This window comes from Cornus florida, unplaced genomic scaffold (assembly GCF_030987335.1).
Source record: "Cornus florida cultivar Cherokee Brave unplaced genomic scaffold, ASM3098733v1 CherokeeBrave_3.0.0_Hap2_Chr02, whole genome shotgun sequence".
NCBI classification, from domain to species: domain Eukaryota; kingdom Viridiplantae; phylum Streptophyta; class Magnoliopsida; order Cornales; family Cornaceae; genus Cornus; species Cornus florida.
This window is the reverse complement of record NW_026775572.1, coordinates 112,215,577-112,236,171: the sequence shown is the minus strand read 5'-3', so window position 1 is coordinate 112,236,171 and position 20,595 is coordinate 112,215,577. Positions and strand designations below refer to the sequence as shown.

The 20,595-nt window shown below is 39.1% G+C and overlaps 1 protein-coding gene across 2 annotated transcripts in view; it reads right to left on the bottom strand.

The window, feature by feature from the left end:
* LOC132295565 (uncharacterized) overlaps window positions 1–20,390 on the bottom strand; it is a 29,656-nt gene extending 9,266 nt beyond the window's left edge. The window contains exons 1-4 of one of the 2 annotated variants that reach the window (XM_059793858.1): window positions 18,926–20,390; window positions 18,101–18,200; window positions 7,705–7,761; window positions 6,799–6,907 (exon numbers count right to left, since the gene is read on the bottom strand). In XM_059793858.1, coding sequence (XP_059649841.1) covers window positions 6,799–6,907; window positions 7,705–7,761; window positions 18,101–18,200; window positions 18,926–19,245 — 586 coding nt within the window. In that variant the 5' untranslated portion in view covers window positions 19,246–20,390. The remainder of the gene's footprint in view (window positions 1–6,798; window positions 6,908–7,704; window positions 7,762–18,100; window positions 18,201–18,925) is intronic. The other variant, XM_059793859.1, reaches the window with a different exon arrangement.
* Between the last annotated feature and the right edge of the window lie 205 nt (window positions 20,391–20,595).

Genomic DNA, 20,595 nt, shown 5'->3' with positions numbered 1-20,595 from the left:
TCATGCCCCGTACCAATCGTCTTCTTCGTCTTGAGATCCTGAAACACACAATAAGTAGGATAAAATGTAATAGAGCACTGGAGAGATTTAGTAAGCTTACTGATAAACATTAAATTAAAGGGAAACTGAGGAACATATAAAACAGACGAGAGAGACGAGGAATCACTAAGTTGAGTTGTCCCCAAACCTGAAACCTTAGTGGATGAACCATTAGCAAGAGTAACACTTTGAGAAGGAGGTACAGAATTAAAATCAGATAGAAGAGAAGAACATCCAGTCATATGATCGGATGCTCCAGTGTCTATAATCCAAGGACTGCGAGTGGAAGACAATAGACGTGTGTGTAGTACCTGACTGGGCAAAGGTAGCCGTGGAAGATGAATCAGATGCTTACTTATAAGACAAAAACTGAGTATACTCATCATGTGGAACAGGGACCGTATCTGATTCAGCTACGTTGTGAGATCCAGAAGCAACATCATTCGGAGAGGAGGAAACTTGATTTGCATAACTAGATGGTTTGCCATGAAGGTCCCAACAAAAGTTCACAGTATGATTAGAAAGGCCACAATGAGTACATTTTCGTGATTCCCCACCACGACCACGTCCTCCCCGTGAATCACGACCACCACATGTGGAGCGTCCCCCACGACCTCCACGGTAAGCATTATGTTCACCCTTTGAAACTACCAATGCTGAACGCTCACCACTCTGCCCAGTATTCAAATTGGAGGTGTCACTGGCAAGTGTAGCACGCTAAGGTCGAGAAAACACATCAACAAGAGATGGAAGTGTGGGACTACCTATAATTTGTGCACGAAAAGACTCGTATGTTGATGACAAACCAGTAAGAAAACGGACAACATTAAAGTCCTCACATTGTTGTTGCATACTTCGAACATCAACAATAATGGGCTGATACATATTCAGCTCCTCACAAACTCCCATAACTTTGGAATAATACTCTTCTATACTGTGATTACCTTGTTCAAGATTGAAGTACTGCTTACAGAGCTCATAAACACGAGCGATATTACCTATCCCATAATACAATTGTTGCAATCTGTCCCATATCTCCTTGGCAGTATCCAAATAAAGTAAAGTGGAACTGATTTGGGGTTCAATACTGTTTAACATCACAGAGATGATCCGAGCATCTTCCTTTTCCCATGCATCAAAAGAAGCATCAGTTTCCTTGAGTTTATCTTTAGTCAGATGAGTACCAAGACCTCTACCTTTGAGAAAAATTGTAACAGATATAGCCCACAGTATGTAATTCTTCCCATTGAGTTTAACTGAAGTCATGGAAGAATGAAGACCGGTCGTGGGAGAAAGCAAATCTGAACTGGACGCCATGTTGAACCTAGCAAAACAGAGAAGAAAAAGAATGCAGAATCTGTATTTTGGCCGAATCTGGGCGAACGGGACGGATCTAGGCAAACGGGCTGGATCTGGGCAAACGGTCTGGATCTGGGCAAACGGGCCGGATCTGGGCTATCCCATGTTTAGTAAACCAAGGTTGGAATAACATAACCGTGTAACCAAACACGGGTCATTTTCTTCACACCTTCACAAATGCCAGTGAACAATGCAGCGGAGACGATGGCGACCCAATCACAAGCAACGGCTGAATCAATAGGCAGCGACCTCTACAACTTCCGGCCAAAAAAGAATGCGAATCGATGAACCTCACCTTTGTAAATCAAGCCGGTAGATGTCGGCAAGCTCGCTGACAACCAAAGAGGAGCTGTCGGCGACGACAAACGAGGCGGAGACGACGACGAACAAGCTTCAGATCTGACGACGACGAACGAGGCTTCAGATCTGACGACGGGGAACGATGAGCTGCCGGCGACGACGAACGAGGCAGAGACACCAACACCACAATCGCGATTCCGATCTTATACAAGAACAACACAATTACAGACTCTCACACCCATGAATTCGTGTAGCTCTGATACCATGTTCAAAATCATCATAGAGAGAGAGAGAGCAGACATTGTTGTATATATTTCACTAAAAACCTAATATGCCTATGTAGGCTTATATAAAGGATACAAGTCTTACTTAATAACACGAGGGCCCTACCAACTATATGTAATTACATAATGACCCAACATATATATATATATAACATTCTAACACTACACAAATAACATGTAGTAGTAAGGGAAAATAATTATAAATGTAGAGACTGGAACTCCCCCTGGCGCACACACAAAGAAGGGGGAAAAAAAAAAGACACCCAACACATGTGGGTGCATAGGAGTTAAGTACTTCATAAATATGTCTTAGATAAATGAAGTTCTAACTCTCATAAAGTGTATCGTATGAAAGAGATCCATATAAGGTGTTTCTACAATATAAATTTAAATTGTTACAAATTTGTAAGGGAAATATAAGAGAAACTAAAGACAATCAATACATTCAGTAAAATAAGAACACATTTTAATGAATAATTATTATAACTCGATCTCATTGGTACATAAGGTGAAAAAAAAAAAAAAACACTTTAGCCCCCACCCAAAAGCATAAGAGTACATGAACTTGAACAAATTTAAGCCCCAACTTGTTTAAATGTAGAAAAGATATGCCTTTGAAAAATGAATTTATTAACTCTTAGATATGATAGAGATCCATATAAAGTGTTTCTACAATAAACTAAAACAATAAATTGTTACAAGGTAAACATGACAGAAACTAAAGACAATCTACAAATTTAGTGAGGAAATTATCAGAACTTAATCCTACAAGTATAAATGTTTACCCACAAAAAGATGAAAATTTTGATACTGAAAGGAGTTTTTATCCCCCAAGGAATAAAACATAAAAAATAATTATAAACTAAAACCAAAATATCTTGATATATTGAACAATTTATGCAAAATGACATTTATATGCAATAATTGTCCGCATTTTATGATATTATTAATGCATAGATAGTCAATAGTGAATTCTATACGGGCAGGCAAATTATCCAAAGTTCATACATGCACACATGTAGACAACATACGAAAGCTATAGAATTGAAAAGAACTTTTGATTCATCACAATTTAACATAACACTATGAGAGACACTCATGCTTCCAGAGATTATAGTTTCACATTTAATAATCGAGTTAGTGTTTACAAGTGTTAACCAAAAGAGTAATACTCAACTCATCAAAGCCTTTTCCTAAATACTTGGTATCAGCTACATAAATCCTACATTGAAAACTCAACTCTATTTAAGGCCATCAATTGAATCACATACCATTATATCTTTCCTTACTATCTCAGTTCATGTTAGTTGTGGTCTTTCCCTTCCCCTTCCCCTTCCCAAAAATTACCCTCAATGTGGATGCTATTCCTCGCTGGTACCAATCTATCTTAGTTGATTTTTCTCTTCTTTTTTTTTCTTTTTTCCTCCAATAAGAGTTATTTAAATCATCTCACAAGATCCATGTCAGCATCTGCACGCAAGCCATGTTCATTTCTCTTAACCACCTAACAATCTGTCCATGAGGGTGGAGGTTTGGGATTCAGTGATTCAGCGTTTCGAGAATAGATTGGCCGGATGGAAAAAACAATATTTGTCGAAGGGGGGGGCACTCTGATAGAGAGCACCTTGTTTAGTCTCCCAACATATTTTCTATCCCTCTTTCAGATCCCGTGCACTGTTGTTGATAGATTGGAGAATCTCCAACGGAATTTTCTTTGGGGTGGAAGGGGTGATGAGTTCAAGTATCATCTTGTCAAGTGGAGCATGTTTGCAAGCCATTTCACTTGGAGGGGCTTGGTCTTAGGAGGATGATCCCTTTTAATAGGGCGCTTCTTGGGAAGTGGTTATGGAGATTTGGTAGTGAGAGACATTACTTATGGAGGAGGGTTATAGCGTGCCGCTTTGGGGAGAAGAGAGGGGGATGGTCTTCCAAGCTGGTGAGATCTATTGTCGGCGTGGGAGTGTGGAAAGCTATTCGTAAGGGTTGGGATGAGCTCTCTAAGCATATTAGATTCAAAGTTCGGGAGGGCAGGATGTTAGGTTCTGAGAGGATTATTGGTGTGGGGATGTCCCCCTGTCTCGATTGTTTCTAAGACTATTTAGCATTGCTACGGATAGACATGCTATGGTAGCTGACTATTATCGGCTTGATAGCGGTAGGCTTGCGTGGGATGTGAGTTTTCGGCGATCTTTCCAAGATTGGGAACTTAAGGATGTCCTTGGCCTGTTAGATCTTTTGTATAGACAGGATGTGGATGACAGAGGGCTTGATTCATTGGTTTGGAAGCCTTCTCCTCAGGGGAGGTTTGATGTTCGCTCTTTTTTTCTTTGCCTCGCTGGTTTTCAGGGAACTAGTATCCCGTGAAAGACGGTTTAGCGTTCAAAGGCTCCTCTCAGGGTGGCATTTTTTTTTTGGATTGCGACTTTGGGTAAAATTTTAACTCTGGACAATTTGAGAAAGAAAAGACGAATCATAGTCAACTGGTGTTGTATGTGTAAGAAGGATGGAGAATCTGTGGATCACCTTCTTTTGCATTGTCCTATGGCTTATGATTGCTAGAGCCTTATTTTTGGTTTGTTTGGTATTCATTGGGTTATGCCTCGGTCTTCAAGGGAGTTGATTGATATTTGGAGGGACCAAAGGGTGGGGGCTCATGCTTGTAATTGTTGGAGGGTGATTCCCCTTTGTGTTTGGTGGAACATCTGGAAAGAGAGTAACAAAAGATCTTTTGAGGGGGAGGAAACTCCCATTGGGACGCTGAAATTTTCTATTATTAGTTCCCTTTTTTGCTGGATAATGGAAGAAATTGTATATCTCTAGATGAGATAGTGGACTTTTTGGGTTCTTTGGGTCCATAGGGCTCTATGTTTGGTTTTTTTTTTTTTGTATTTTTCTTTGGTTTATTGTATTTATCTTGGGATGCATTCCCCACTTGAACACTTTCTAATACATTTTATTTATCAAAAAATATATAGATAGAGAAATATTACATGCCTAATAACCCTTTTTACAATAACATAGAAAAGATGCTGCATGGGCCGACTGCACTATGTCCGTTGATAATAAAGCAATTTAGATAAACCAGAACAACTGCCCTCTTTTCTCACTATATACCTTCATTCCAATTAAACTCTGTAGTCAAGGAAAGCACTTTCAAATTATTTATTTAATTATTGACGATTAGTGAATCTGATGCTATCAAGTCTTACGATCCACCTGCAAATAACACAACACAATAGAATCATACAAGCTGCTATGGGTATGAGCATACAGACTCCTTATTTTGGGTGCCCTCTCCTCGGGGGAGGTTTGAGGTCCGTTCCTTGTTCCTTTGCCTTTCCGATATCTATGGTTCCGATTTCCCTTGGAAGACGGTTTGGCACTCGAAGGCTCCTCTAATAGTGGCATTCTTTGTTTGGATTGCACCTTGGGGCAATGGGTTATGCCTCGGTTTTCGAGGGATCTGATTGACGCTTGGAGAGGCTGTAGCGTAGGGGCCCACGCTTGTGAATTTTGGAAGGCGGTTTTCCTTTGCATTTGGTGGTATATTTGGAAGGAGCGGAATAGAAGATCTTTTGATGGGGAGGAATCTTCCATTGACGCATGTTGATTTGTTGGGTTACTTGGGTCCTTAGACCTTTTCTATGGCTTCAGCCATTGTATAGTCTTCGGGATGCGCTTCCCTCTTGATCACTTTCTAATATATTCGTTCTTATCAAAAAGATAATAATTTGTGCTAAGCTCGGCAAATTTACATACTTATCAAAAAAAAAAAAAAGGCTCGGCAAATTTACATCAGAAACAAAAATTTACAATATTTCTAAAGCTTAAGACCAACATTAGTAGAACAATTGCAATGAACTCACTCTGTGCCCGAAGGGCTTTAACTTAAATCCAAATAAAACCTTATCTCATAAATTAAATCTGAATGAAGAGTTGAAAACCTCTAGAGAATTCAAAAGAGGCTTCGCGGATTACTTATAACTTTACATGCTGGATATATAATGACACCTGAACAACACGGAATTTCTGTACTAGGGTAAATTTATAATGGTGAAATATAATGAAAAAGAAAATCCTTGACGAAGAGAGAAGTTTTGAGATTCATTTTCTGTCCTCACCTAATCAGCATAGACACTTCTAAAGAGGAGCCCTACCCATGTCAGTTACATGTCAGACAACAACATTTCTTGAACGCTACAAGAAACAGTTCAAACAGATTTTGACATGTCCAAATTCTCTCACAAGTGATCAATATACCGTAGACATTGCATTACAACTTTCTTTTAGTTTAAAACAGCATAGTTTTGAGAAAAAGAGGATTATGTGTTAGTTAATTGAAATGTCTTCATATAATTGAAAACATAAATTCGACATAACGAGAGTTTAGTTAGAGGAGTTAGCATGGTGAAAGAAAGGAGTCCTCAATACTTTATCTGCATGCACATGTATATACATACAAACTCACATAAGAATACATAAATATATTTTTACTGCCATGTCCTTACAATTTTAATGTCAGTTCTTACAAATTTACTATGTCAATGTATCCATAATCCATATTGTCCCATGTCCATGCAATATAGCTCTGAACCCATCATATTATAGCCATTATCGTTTGTCAATTCATTTTTCTTCATGATACTTGAAAAATAAGGTGAATGAGCATAAAAAAGCATTGCAATGTAAAAAAAAAAAAAAAAAGAGGAACTTAAACCAATCATTACAAGCTGTAAGTAATTACACCACCAAATTTACATCTTGGAAGGAGAAAGGAAGAAAAGACAGATCCTCACGAGAAAGACAAAACACTGACCTTCACAAGGCATATGTTCGCTATGGTCCCGATGGGGCATGAAAATGGGATATGCAGCCATGTTTAACGGTGAAGCTGATATATTTGAGGATGATTCCGCTAATTTATCCTGGAGAAGCATGATCTTTATATCAACTAGTTTGTCAATCAACATTAAATCCTAAAGACCTCAATCAATTAATAAATTATAAAGAACCATATTTGTGGTGAGAAACTAACTCAGTGGAGTTGCGAAAATCAGATTCCCTTAAAATGGAAATTTTTATCATTTGTCTACCTATGTTAGTAATTGACTGAAAGTGAATGGACAAGCAACACCAAAAGTCTTGCAGACACAGTGGTATAAATACAACTGTATTCTACTATACAGATTGACACTCAACCAATGCATCTTCCAAAGTACATTGATAAGAGTAATTTTTATCAGTTGAACCTGTAAGTGAATTGAAATTGTAAGAAAGGAGGCTGGAAATGCAGAAGAATATATTAACAAGAAAAATAAATATATTATCTTATTTTAAAGACGTGAGATGGTGACTTACTAGGTGGAAAAAAATCACGAGGCAAGATGGTGGATAAGGTACTTGAGCTCAAGAGAGAATTTGATCCCAGGTTTAAGCAAAAACCAATGATATGACTAAACTCTAAAGACAAACATCTCACCAAGAATAACAACGGGATCCAAACGGGCAACTCAAACATTTTAAGCAAGGCATCATGACAACTATTGTAATTTTTTAAAAGACAAGGTGATGTTTGATCACACAAGGGTATGGTATGTATATATTCTTCATCAGACATCAATATTCCTCCTTGAATTCTTAGGCAACTTCAACTTAATATTGTTTTGACAAATATCATGCGATACAAAAACTGAAAAACCATGTGTGCGTAGCATATGCATACCTTCCTATCTTTCACTTTCTTCCCCACATTTTGGTCTTCGTGTTTCCTTCTCTTTCTCTGTAATATAGTATATAATTAGGTAAGCTTTTTCACTAAACACATAGTCCTAAATCTATTCAAGTGTGCAAATGCATTCTTCCATGATGACATATGTAAATACTCTACCACATGTACGAATAGGCAGGGATGGGGAGTATACACAGATAATGAGCCCATGCATGTAAGACAGGTGGGTTTGCAGGTGGCAGCCATGGTTCGTGGCCCAATATGGTCCACCTGTTATGCCACACATCTATCCGACGTGGTATGTTCTAAGCAGACAGTGCATCAAATGGCAAAGGTCATGCTTTTTGTGGTATTGTTCCACAAAACAAAAAATAAAAAGAAGAAGAAGAAAATTACACTCTTCTGTTGTCAGATGCAAAAACATCTTTTTACTTGTAACGTAATACTGTAAAATGAAACTTTCCAGTTTATTCTCTTGCATTTCATAGCAAACCCTGTACAACTTTTATTTTTTCCCCTTAGAAAACCATGAACTATATTAGCAAGGCTTAATTTGCGATTAATGTGGTCACATAAGAAGAACCCCCAATACCACTAGGATACAGGGCTTGGGGCAAGATTGCAGCCTTTGAATCCATTCAAGTCCACAAACAAAGCACTAAATACAAAATACTTACATGTTGGTTCCAACGAAAAAGTAAAAAATAAATAAAAAATCCAGAATACGATTTCTGTCATGGCCTCCCTGAAGTTCGGTCAAATTACACATACCATAAAAGAATGACCTTAGTTGAACGTAGTCCCGTGAGGTTTGGCATGTGAGCTCAACAGCCCCTCCCTTAAACTAACCATTAGAACTGTCCAAGAATATTTATGTAAAGACTAATTTACCCTTTTGCCTCGTGCGAAAAGATGTTAATAATCTTACAAGGTGATGTGAAATTACAAGAGTACTACTAATCAAGAGTAACCAAGCAGCTTCCTCTCTCCTCATTTTTTCTATCTACAACTCTCAATCCTGCTTCCTCACTCCATCATTTCAAAATACTTAAAAAGGTATATGTATATATACCTATGCATCCATCAGTTTAATCCTCACATTTAACTCTGTAGCTCTCTCTATCTTTTCTTTCCACTGATTTGTGGTTTGCATCCATGGCTACCATGGAAAGAACAGTGCATCGTAGAGACCCATATGGGTGCTTCATGCTCTCTCTCTCTCTCTCTCTCTCACACACACACACACATTTTGGAGATTCCAGGTCCCACCTTCCCTTGGATGGCCATTTGGAGATCGAATTTCCCTCTGAAGGTGTCTTTTTTTTTTGCTTGGACAGCTGCCCTTGAGAGGATTCTCACCTTACACAATCTTAGGAGGCGACGGATTGTGGTGAACTGGTGTTGCATGTGCAAGAAGGCGGAGGAGTCGATGAATCACCTTCTTCATTGTCTAGTGGCGAGGGATGTTTAGTCTTTGTTCTTGGTTGCGTTCGACATGCATTGGGTGTCCCCCGGATCTATGGTGGGCATGATTCAAGCTTCGAGAGGGTGTATAGTGGATAGCCAAGCCGGAGGGCCACTCCCCTTTGTTTATGGCGGGGTTTATGGGGTGAGAGAAATAGGAGATTCATTGATGGAGAGGAGACTCCTATTTGGTCTCTCAATTACCACAATGTGATATTGTGGCCCAAATTTTGTTTCGAACCGGGTCGATTGACGCAAAAGAAGAAATTTTTTGACCCATTTTTTGCTTGCGGGTTTTGGACCCTATTTAGTACTCTCTTATAGCCAGGTATATAAGGGCACTTAGGGTTTGGAGTGGGATTAGAGAGAACACTGAAAATTGCAGAAAAGAGAGTGAGAGCAAGAGCTAGGGTTTGGGGACTGAAACTTGTAATCTCCTGATTTTCGCATAGTGAAATCGTTCATTGGATCTTCACCATGGACGCAGACACAACTTGTGTCAAACCACGTAAATCTTTGTGTCTTGGGTGGTGCTTGTTGTTTGTCGTGTTTCGTGATTGTTTCTTGGTTCGTGGCTCTTTGTCAAAAAAAAACTGCTATCAAAGCTTTCAGTTCGAAGTAGGGATGGCGACCAAGTTTCTAGAAATTGAGAATTTTAAAGGCAGAAATGAATTCAACCTGGTGGGTTAGGATGCAGGCCCCGTTGGTTCAACATGAGTTATCCAGGGAAGGGCAACACTGCCTGAAAAGTTAAAAGGATGAAACGAAAGATGAAGTTATGAAGAAAGCACACAGTACAATTCTATTGTGCCTGAGTAACGAGGTTTTGCAAGAAATTTCCCAGCAGACCACTCCAGATAGGTCGTGGAAGAAGTTGGAACTCCGTTGTATGACGAAATCTCTTGCGAACTGCTTGTATTTAAATAAGCGATTGTTCACTTTTCAAATGCATGAAGGTTCATTTTGAAAGGCCACCTTGACAAGATAAATACTGTCATCATGGATTTAAAGAATATTGATGTTTCATTATCGGATGAGGTTCGGGCTATTATTATGTTATGTTCTCTACCACCCTCGTATGAACTTTGTCGATACGATGATGTATGACAAAACTGTTTTGTCCATGGAAGACAAAAAGGTATCTTTAAATTCTAAGAAGTTGCAAAAAAGCGCTTTTGAGGTACAGAAAGTTCGGCAAAGGGGCTATTTGTTAGAGGGAGAAGGATCAGATTGGAGGGTCTGGCAGTAGAGGTCGTTCCAAGTTCAAGAGCAAAACAAAGGTGCCAAGCTGCTACACGCAAGGAACAACACTTCAGGAAAGACTGTATGGAGCGTAAGAAGGGAAAGGAAAAAAAATTCTGAAACCGATAGTGTGGTTGTTGCAGAGGGTAATGATTCAAATGGTGGTAACGTTCTCACAATTTCTGCCTATGGCTTTGGCGATGAGTGGATTCTTAATTCGAGTTGCTTGTATCACATTTGTCCCAACAGGGATTCGTTCACCTCTTATCGTTCCATTGATGGAGGGAAAGTAAGTCTTAATGGGGAACAATGTATCCTGCAAGGTTGTAGGTATCGGTACAGTTTGAATCAAGATGTGTGACGGCATAGTGAGGACATTGACTGACGTCAGGCATGTACCAAAACCGGAGAAGAAGTTGATTTCCCTGGGTTCGTTGGATTCAATCAAGTACACTTACGAGGTTGGAGGTGAGGTATTTCGGGTTTCAAAGGGTGTTATTGTGGTGATGAAAGGATTGAAGCAACATGGTTTGTATGCATTGTAGGGTAACACAATCACGGGTTCAGTTAATGTATCATCCTTGATCCGGATTCAAATACTACTCATAGATCTTCACAAATTCATAGGTACAATGGATTATATCCATTATGATATTGGGGGTCTCTCCCACGTTGCTTCACATGGTGGTGGTAGATAGGGTTGTAATTGAGCCGAGCCGAGTATTGGAGTGCTCAGGCTCAGTTTGCCAAATCCATACATCTGAACTCGAGCTCAATCGAACCTAAACCAGGCATGTTCGAGCTTGGCTCAACTGTGTTTCAGTAGGCTCGATCCCGGCTCGACGAGCTCAAAAACGTGCTTCAACCTTTGTAGTCGCCAGCATGATTTGTAGGATTAATGCGTGACTAGAGGCCGTGATGGGTCGCATCAATATTCTCTTCGTTATCTTCTCTTGCGACTAGGGTTACTCAGAGTCTCAGACTAAGAAAAAGAAAATAAGGGTGTTAGCAGATATGATAGCCACGATTTATGGAATAACTTATCATATTAGCAGAGATTTGTTAGCCACGAATCATGGCATAGAATATGCCATAAAATATGATGTGATTTGATTTAGATTTGATTAATTTCATTTCTAGTAATATGAGCATGTGCTCTTTTTGTCTATAAATATTAGAGCTGTGAATGAGATATTTAATCTCATTCATACCTTTTACATATTTCTCTTTTATTTCTTCTATATTGTATTTCTTCTTGGTATTAGAGCCAAGGTGGTCCGACTGCAATGAGGGTATTGCGCGTTTGGCACCACCCATTCGAAAATGGTCTAAGGTGGCATCACCCATCCCGTAGGTGTGGGTATACAAGGTGGTCCAACCTCAATGAGGTTGTTGCGAGTTTGGCACCACCCATTCAGAAATGGTCAGAGGAGACGTAGTTGTTACTTTTTTTATAGTCTGAGGAGATATTGTTGATTCTTTCCTCTACATTGTTTAAACATATGTATGAAGGGAAATGGTCTGAGGAAACATTATTAATTCTTCCATATACATGTTTTAAACATGTGTATGAAGGGAAATGGTCTGAGGAGACATTGTTGGTTGTTTACGGTCTGATGAGATATGATTCGTTATTTATGGTCCGAGATTACATTGTTGATTATTTATGGTTGATCGACACTTCATTTGAGAGAAAATCATCGCTAGTCAGATTTGTACTCTGCAACTTGTAGATTCTGAAGAGGGTGCTAGCAAAACCGTGTTTGAATATGCATTGTCCAAGTTGGGAGTCTCAAATATCCACGCACCAACTTGAGGGGGAGTATTAGCAGATATGATAGCCACGATTTATGGAATGACTTGCCATATTAGCAGATATTTGATAGTCACAAATCATAGCATAGAATATGCTATCATTTGATTTAGATTTGATTTAATTTCCTTTATTATAATATGAGAATGTGCTTTTTTTATCTATAAATACTAGAGTTGTGAATGAGTGATTTAATCTAATTCATACCTTTGATATATTTCTCTCCTCTTTCTTCCATATTGTATTTCTTCTAAGGGTTTGTGGGTTATATACAATATGACAGTTGGGTTAGGGAAAGAGTGGGCTCAGCTGTTTTTTTTTTTTTTTTTTTTTGATAAGTTTGGCTATTTTAATTTTAAGAGTAATGGGTTGGATCTGTTTTAATTTAAGAGGAATGGTTTGGACTAACTTGTTTTATGCACTATCTTTAACTAATTTAAGGCCTAAACTTGTTTATCTAAAAGTGCATATAATTAATATAGATATATATATGTATATTAGATTATCAAGTTTGTTCACGAACACGTTCATGAACTAAAGAGCCAAGCTAAGGGTTGTTTGAAATTGACTCATTTATAATCGAGCTTGAAAATTGTGTTTGAGCTTAGCTCGTTTATTAAACAAACGAATACGAACCGAGCTCTTAGCAAGGCGAGCTCGAGCTATTCGTCGAACATTTGGTTCATTTACAGTCCTAGATGACGATGATGGCTAATTTCTCCCAGAAAGTGTGAGTTCATATTATGAGGCTTTTGTCACGTTCAAGTAGCGGAAGAACTTGATTGAGAAGCAGATTGAAAAGCAGGTCAAGCACTTGAGAATAGACAACAACTTGGAATTATGTGATGGAGAATTTAAAGAGTTTTGCAAGGCTCATGGGATTATCACACACTGCACAATGAGGAAGACTGTGCAGCATAATGGAGTTGCAGAACGGATGAACAACACACTATTAGAGAGGACATGGTGTACGTTGTCCAATGTTGGGTTAGACAAAGTGTTCTAGGATGAAGTTGTTTCTACAGCTTGTTTTTTGGTGAACCGGTCTCCATCAACTGCTATCGACTACAAGACAACGGAGGAGGTATGGTCTGGGTCTCCTACTAGTTACAGCAATCTAAGAATATTTGGGTGTCCTGCATATGCTATGTTAATGAGGGCAAGCTTGAACCAAACGCTAAGAAACACATATTTCTTGGTTATGAGTCTGCGATGCTTACTCCGCAAATAGAGGTAGTTGATTCAATGAGGGAGGGTGCCAGTGAGCCGGTGGAGCTAACAGAGGTTCAGTTAAAGAATGTTCCTCATTGGTCGAACGAAGAGCATGTGCAATTTCAAGCTAAGAAGGAAGATGCACAGTTGCAGTAATACCGTGTGGCTAGAGACAAGCCGAGGAGGGAGGCTAGGACACACTTCAGAAGTATGGGTTTTCAAAAGCTAATTTGGTTACTTATACACTTAGTGTGGCAAAGAGTTTTTTTTTTTATAACTATGTGGCAGAGAGTATTGATGAGGCCATCACAGGTAAAGAGTCAACACAATGGTCTGTAGCCACGAGTGAGGAGATTGAATCTCTTCATAAGAATCACACTTGGGAGCTAGTTGAGAAGCCTAAGGCCCGGAAGATTGTGGGTTGTAAATGGGTCATCAAGAAGAAGGAACCCCATGAGTGAAAGATGCGAGGTTTAAGGCACGCTTGGTGTTCAATGAAATTTTTTCTCCTATAGTGAAATAAAGCTCAATTAGAGTGTTACTTGCTATGGTTGCTCTCAGCTTGATGCGGATACTGTGTTTTTCCAAAGTGAGTTGGAAGAGCATATTTATATGCATCGGGTTCGAGATTCTAAGAAATGAATACCATGTTTGCCTACCGAAGTCCGAAGAAGTCCTTGTATGGGCTGAAGCATCCTCTTAAACAATGGTACAAGCGATTTGACACCTTTATGGTGGGGAGTAGCTACTATACGAGTGAGTTTGACAGTTGTGTGTACCACAGGAGGCTCTGAGATGGTTCGTATTTGTACTTGTTATATGTTGATGATATGTTGATAGCTTACAGAAACATGGGCTTAGCTTATTGGTGAATTTGAGATGAAGAATCTTGGTGCCACGAAAAAGATTTTAGGTATGGACACAAGGATAGAGAAGCGAATAGATTGTATTTTCCATAGAGGAAATACATTGGGGGAACGCTTCGGTATGCAAGAATAAAAGCCCGTGAATACTCCATTGGCAGCCCACTTCAGGCTTTTGATAGAATTGTCACCACAAACCGAGGAGGAGGTGGAGCACATGTCTCGTGTTCCTTATGCTAATGCAGTTTGTAGCATCATATATGCTATGGAGTGCACTAGACCAAACATTTTCACACGTTGTTAGTGTAGTGAGCACATACATGGATAGACCTGATAAGGTCCATTGGCGGGTTGTGAAGTGGATATTGCAATATTTGCAAGGCAGTACAAATATTGGCTTAGTCTATGACAGAGGCAGCAATACATGTGAGAGTGTAGTTTTTTTTTTTTTTTTTGATAAGTAATGTGAGAGTGTTGTTGAGTATGTTTAAGGCTATAAATGAACCGAACAGCTTGAGCTCGGCTTGCTAAGAGATCGGTTCATATTCGTTTGTTTAATAAATAAGCTTATTAACCAGTATTGCAGTTGATAGGCATGTCTGCGTAATTGACTGTTATCGGCTTGATAGTAGTGGGATTACATGGGACATGCACTTTCGGCGTTCTTTTCAGGATTGTGAGATGGACGAGGTATATGTTCTCTTGGATTTGTTGTATCAGCAGGAGGCAGTTGGCAGAGGTAGAGATGATCTTACGTGGGTCCCCTCTTCCCATGGTCGATTCGAAGTACGATCCATGTTCCTATGCCTCTCCAACTTTGATGGCCTTGATTTTCCATGGAAGACCATATGGCGTTCTAAGGCTCCACCTAGAGTGGCATTCTTTGTATGGACTGCTATATGGAGCAAGATCCTGACAATTGACAACCTGAGGAAGAGAGGCAACTGTATTGTTAATTAGTGCTGCCTGTGCAAACGAGATGGTGAGTCAGTGGATCATATCCTCCTGCATTGCTCCGTGGCATACGACTGCTGGAACCTTATATTCGGCTTATTTGGCATGCTTTGGGTAATGCCCCGATCTTCTAAAGGACTGATTTGTGCATAGAGGGGATGTCGTGTGAGTAGGGTACGCGAATTTTGGAGGATAGTTCCACATTACGTGTGGTGGTGCATTTGGAAGGAGAGGAATGGCAGAATATTCGAAGGGAATGAGTCGTCCATGGCGACGCTGAAACTTCATATTATTCGCTCTCTTTTTACTTAAAAAAAAATAAAAATAAAAATAAAAAATAAAAAAAAAAAAGTTATGTGAAGAGGTGTTCTTGCTCCTCTTCCGATGATTTAATCATTTTTTTGGATTCTTTGGGTCCTTAGACCTCGGTTCCACTTTTGTATAAGGGATGCGTTCCCCTTTTGAACGTCTGTTATTTTTCATTTATTACTTATCAAAAAAAAAAATTGCTTATTTACCATTTGATTTCATTTTAACTTATATAGTAGTCTAAAGTCTAAGCCTAGCCGCCCAAGTTCCCAACCCAGCAGAATTTATATATTTATTACATTTAAAATGAAGTGGCCCAAAACCCAAGCCCATCTCCATTACCCAACCCACTATAAACCTATCTCTATTATCTCCTCTTTCTCATTCACATACAAACCTAGACATAGTACCTTCTTTCTCATTAAGACACAACCCTAGCCGCAGCCACCAAAATCTATACGCAAGTAACGCAATTGACCCAAAATTGAGAAAGGCAAATGGGTTTTGCCAATTTTAGGCCACTCGTCTTCCTCCATGTAAATTTATGATTGTGAGTAACAAATACAATGTAACACACAACCTTAGACTGCAATCGTCAACAATAGAGGTAAAATCAAATCCTTCACCAAATAGGTGAGTGCTCTCTCTCTCTCTATGAAACTCTGAACAATAGGGTGAAATAGATCGAGAACGACGGCGATTTTTTTCTCCCACCGGTGACGCGTGCGCACGTACATGCATAATGTCAACGAACTTTAGCCAAGCCGTCTGAGTCCGTTCAAACAGCAACAAGCCGAGCTTAATCTAGGCTAGCCGAAGCTCGATCGAGGACCTCTCTAGAGTAGTCGAGCCGAGTAGAGCTTTGGGATTATGCCCTAGAAATCTTGATTTGGATTATGCTTGACATCTTGATAAGAGGAGGTCCTGACAAAGTATGACTTCACTCTTCGTGGGAGTGTAATCAGTTGGAAGACAACTTTGCAGTCTATAGTTGCATTGTCTATGGCTAAGGTGAAGTACATGGCAGCCACAGAGGTAGTGAAGGAAACTATATGGTTGACAGGCTTCGTTGGTGATTTGGGCTTGCAGCAGGATAATTTGACTCATACATCTGAATAAAAATCAGATCTTTCATTAGACGAGCAAAAACATTAATGTCAGATTGCACTTCATTAGAGATGTGATTGCACAGGGTGCTATTGCAGTGAGGAAGATTGGGACAACAAAGAATCCGGCGGATATGATAACTAAGGTCATTCCTATTGCACTTCATTAGAGATGTGATTGCACAGGGTGCTATTGAAGTGAGGAAGATTTGGACAACAAAGAATCCGGCGGATATGATAACTAAGGTCATTCCTATTTCCTACTATCAAGTTTTAAACTTGATTGGTGTTTGTACCTGTTGAGGCCCTAAGGGGAATGTGAAGGAGGTGAAGGAGTAGCTGGGGATTCTAGAGATTAGTGTAATTCAAGGTGGAGATTTGTAATGTTGTGAACCAAATTCTGTTTCGGACCGGTCGCAACGGAAATTTTTTGACCCGTTGTTTGCTTGTGGGTCACGGCCCTGTCTGGTACTCTCTTGTAGCCAAGTATATTAGGGCGCTTAAGGTTTGAGAGTGGGATTAGAGAGAACACTAAAAATCGTAGGAAAGTGAGTGACAACGAGAACTAAGGTTTGGGAACTGAAACTTGTAATTTCTTGATTTTCACATAGTAAAATCTTTAGTCGGATCTTCACCGTCTACGTAGACACAACTTGTGTTGAATCATGTAAATCTGTGTGTGTTGTTTGGTGCTTGTTTTTTGTCATGTTTCGTGATTATTTCTTAGTATGTGGTTGTTTGTCACAGCATAAGATTTGCATAAAAATAGAGAACAATGTTGCTAAAATGAGACTTAAAAACTGAATCATATTTAAATGGCCAAATTCAAACCCCTCAAAGCTAAAGATACATTTAAAACACCAAAGAGTTGCAAGCCTAAGAACTAATTTTTATATTTAAAAGCCTAGGAGATCCAAATCGATGAAGTTACTAAACCAAATCCAAGCCCACTGAAAGTAGCAAAAAAATTAAGATAAGCAAAAAAAAAAATAAAGAGAGTTAGAAATTCAAGGTTATCGAGATATAAATATACATATTTTTTTATACAAGGTTACCGAAATATAGGCATGATTTGATATGGTATGGCACACTGTCTGCCAAGGGGAAGGAACAGAAGAGAAAGTGAGGTGGCCCAATGAAGATAATTTTTTTTTTTTTGGGGGGGGGGGGTTTGAGGGAGGGGGCAGCACATTAGTCAGTAGTTCATATAAAATTTATTGAATGCACAGAGTATAACAATCAATAAAAAGGACTAGGGCACCCCATCTGCTACCTGTCGTTAGTTGTTGTAAGTAAAGGGAAAAGGCGGAAAAGAAATAAAATAAAAAATCTTGAACCATGCTGAAAGATGATCAAAGGGTATAATTTTCAATTAAAAATAAAAAATAAAAACCGAAGGGCATAATTTTAAGAACCGAGGATCTCACCGTCATCCACTTACACCTCAGAGCAACATCACGTACAGTTTTGTCACGCAGTGTGGCTGCAATCTTGACATACCTCATAATACTGGGTTCATCAGCATATCTACAAATTTCAAACAGGAAGATCGACAGATTAACATCAATATGTTATGTCGGAAGAAAATGAAATTTATCACTATTGGGAACTGACCCATAGTGAGGCGATAAGAAATGAAATAAATTCTAAAATTGTGAAATTAAAAAAGTAGAAAGAAGTTGAAGCATAACTATAAACATTTCAAGTTTTAAAACAAAGAAGAAAGGCAGGATAAAGTGCGAGACTCAGAATCTTGGATGTATTCTTCATCGAACACATGTTCAAATGATAATTGCAGTCATGATAAGGGAACTACGACTCAACAAAGTTGACATAATGGTAACTAACCAATTTGATAGATGTCTTCTTACACTAAAGAATATAAAAAAAAAGTAATAGAAAATACAATTAGCATTCATTACCATAACATTCATTCTTTTTCTATCCTTCAGGTCACATATAACATCATTATTTTAAGGATCGAACACCTGACCTCCCATACATTCTGTCATTACTCAAACTAACAAGCAGAATCTCATTTATTGACAGTTCAAATAGTTGGTGCTCAGGAAGATTTACGAAAACAAACTCTAACAGCTTGGAATAAAAAATGAATCTTGCAGGAATTTGTGTTCACAACTTTACAAGTATTTTCTCAATAATTGAAGCAATAGGTGTACATTAAGGTAGAAAATATTAAAGATTATATTAAATGGAAGAAATTCTACCAAGACCTAGAATAAACTACCTACTTGTCAAGGCCTTCCTCCAACTTGTACTGTTCCTCAGGGGACCACTCCACAGCTAAACCAGTGTCATGCTTGAGCCCTGAATCAAGAAGCAGAGAACCAGAAGAATTCCCGGCATGAGTCATTCCTGGGTTGTTATTAATTATGTTGGAATTTCCTGGTAACATCATGCCTGCTGTACTATTTACCGCATAGAAATTCCCCATGGGCATCATCTCTGACGTGCTGTTGATTGCACCTGACTGGAATGATATCGCGTGTCGAGTCAAAGCAGAGCCAAATGATTCGTCAAAGCGAAAACCCGTGTTCGATTGAGCTGTCATTTTCACTAATTTTCCACAAACATAGCAAACCCAGAAAATTTTCAAAAACCCAATATCCCACAGAATATCAAGTTCAAGAAAAATTAACAAAGAGTCCGCAACGCCTTGTGAAACTTACATAGCGTAAATCCACCGCCTCATTTCAAAAAAAAAAAAAAAAACATATGGGAGAAGAATTCCTATATCCCTCCCCTTATCAAAGCACTGCTCGATTCCAAAAGTTCACCTTACACTATAGAAACCCTAGAATTTATACCAACAAAGATTCGAGCTTCACCCCCATAGATGCAATATTGAAATTGCCATAACCAAAGACCAGACACCAAAATTCCGCCCAAACCAAAGGATTCAATCAAAACCCTAGATTCCCCAGCTCAACAGATTGAGGCATATCCACAAAATAGCAGAACACGTCACCTGTCTAAACCCCTAACCACACACACCACCAGACAACAATGACCAAAAGTAGAAACTCAAGAAGAGCATTCAAACCCAGCACCGAATCGCACCCAAAACTCCAAAAGTCGAGAAACTAAGTCCCCAATCGATCCAATTACAGTACGCACAACTCCAAACTTCACAGCATTAAAGCTCCCAGTATATTCATCCCACCTGGAACCCAAAGAAAACCTAGGCCCACGAAATGGAGATATACAGCAGTAATACAGAGAGAGTAGAGTAGAGTAGAGAGAGAGAGAAAAGACGGGTTACCTTTCTAAATGGCAAAAACTTTCCGACGGAGCCCTAATTGGTTCCGCTGCCTTTTACTCCTCATCACTACTACTACTTTTGCTTTTGGTTTTTAGCGCCCTCTCTTTCTCTCTCTACCTTTCTCTCTCTAAAAACACCAATGGGGAAGCAGGGAAGGGGGAAAGGAGTGGGGGCTATGCAATGGCTGTGACTGTGTGTGAGTGTGTGTTTTCATTTCGGTATAATTGAAACTGTGATTGTGCAGATCTTGGAATTCTTCAAAAGTGCGAATCCCAATAAGCATTTGATGCCAATAATTGTGCACCCTCCACCCTCCTCCAACTTTTTCTTTTTATTTTTTTCTCTACTTATATTAATAGTAGCTGCTAAGTATGGTATGGTGTTGATTTTCCAATAATAATTCAACTTTGCACTCTTCACATTTGAGTGGATATATATGAAATATATGTCTGAACCAACCAACCCCATCCACTACATACAACTTTTCAGCCCCCACAAAATGCTTTTACACCTATGCCCATCCAGTCTTTTCAGTGTGGATTAACTGTGTAAACAGCTCTCTGCAATTAAAACCCTCAAACTCAAAACCTTTGGAGTATATGAATTTCGCTACATAATAATTAGGGTTTGTAACTTTTG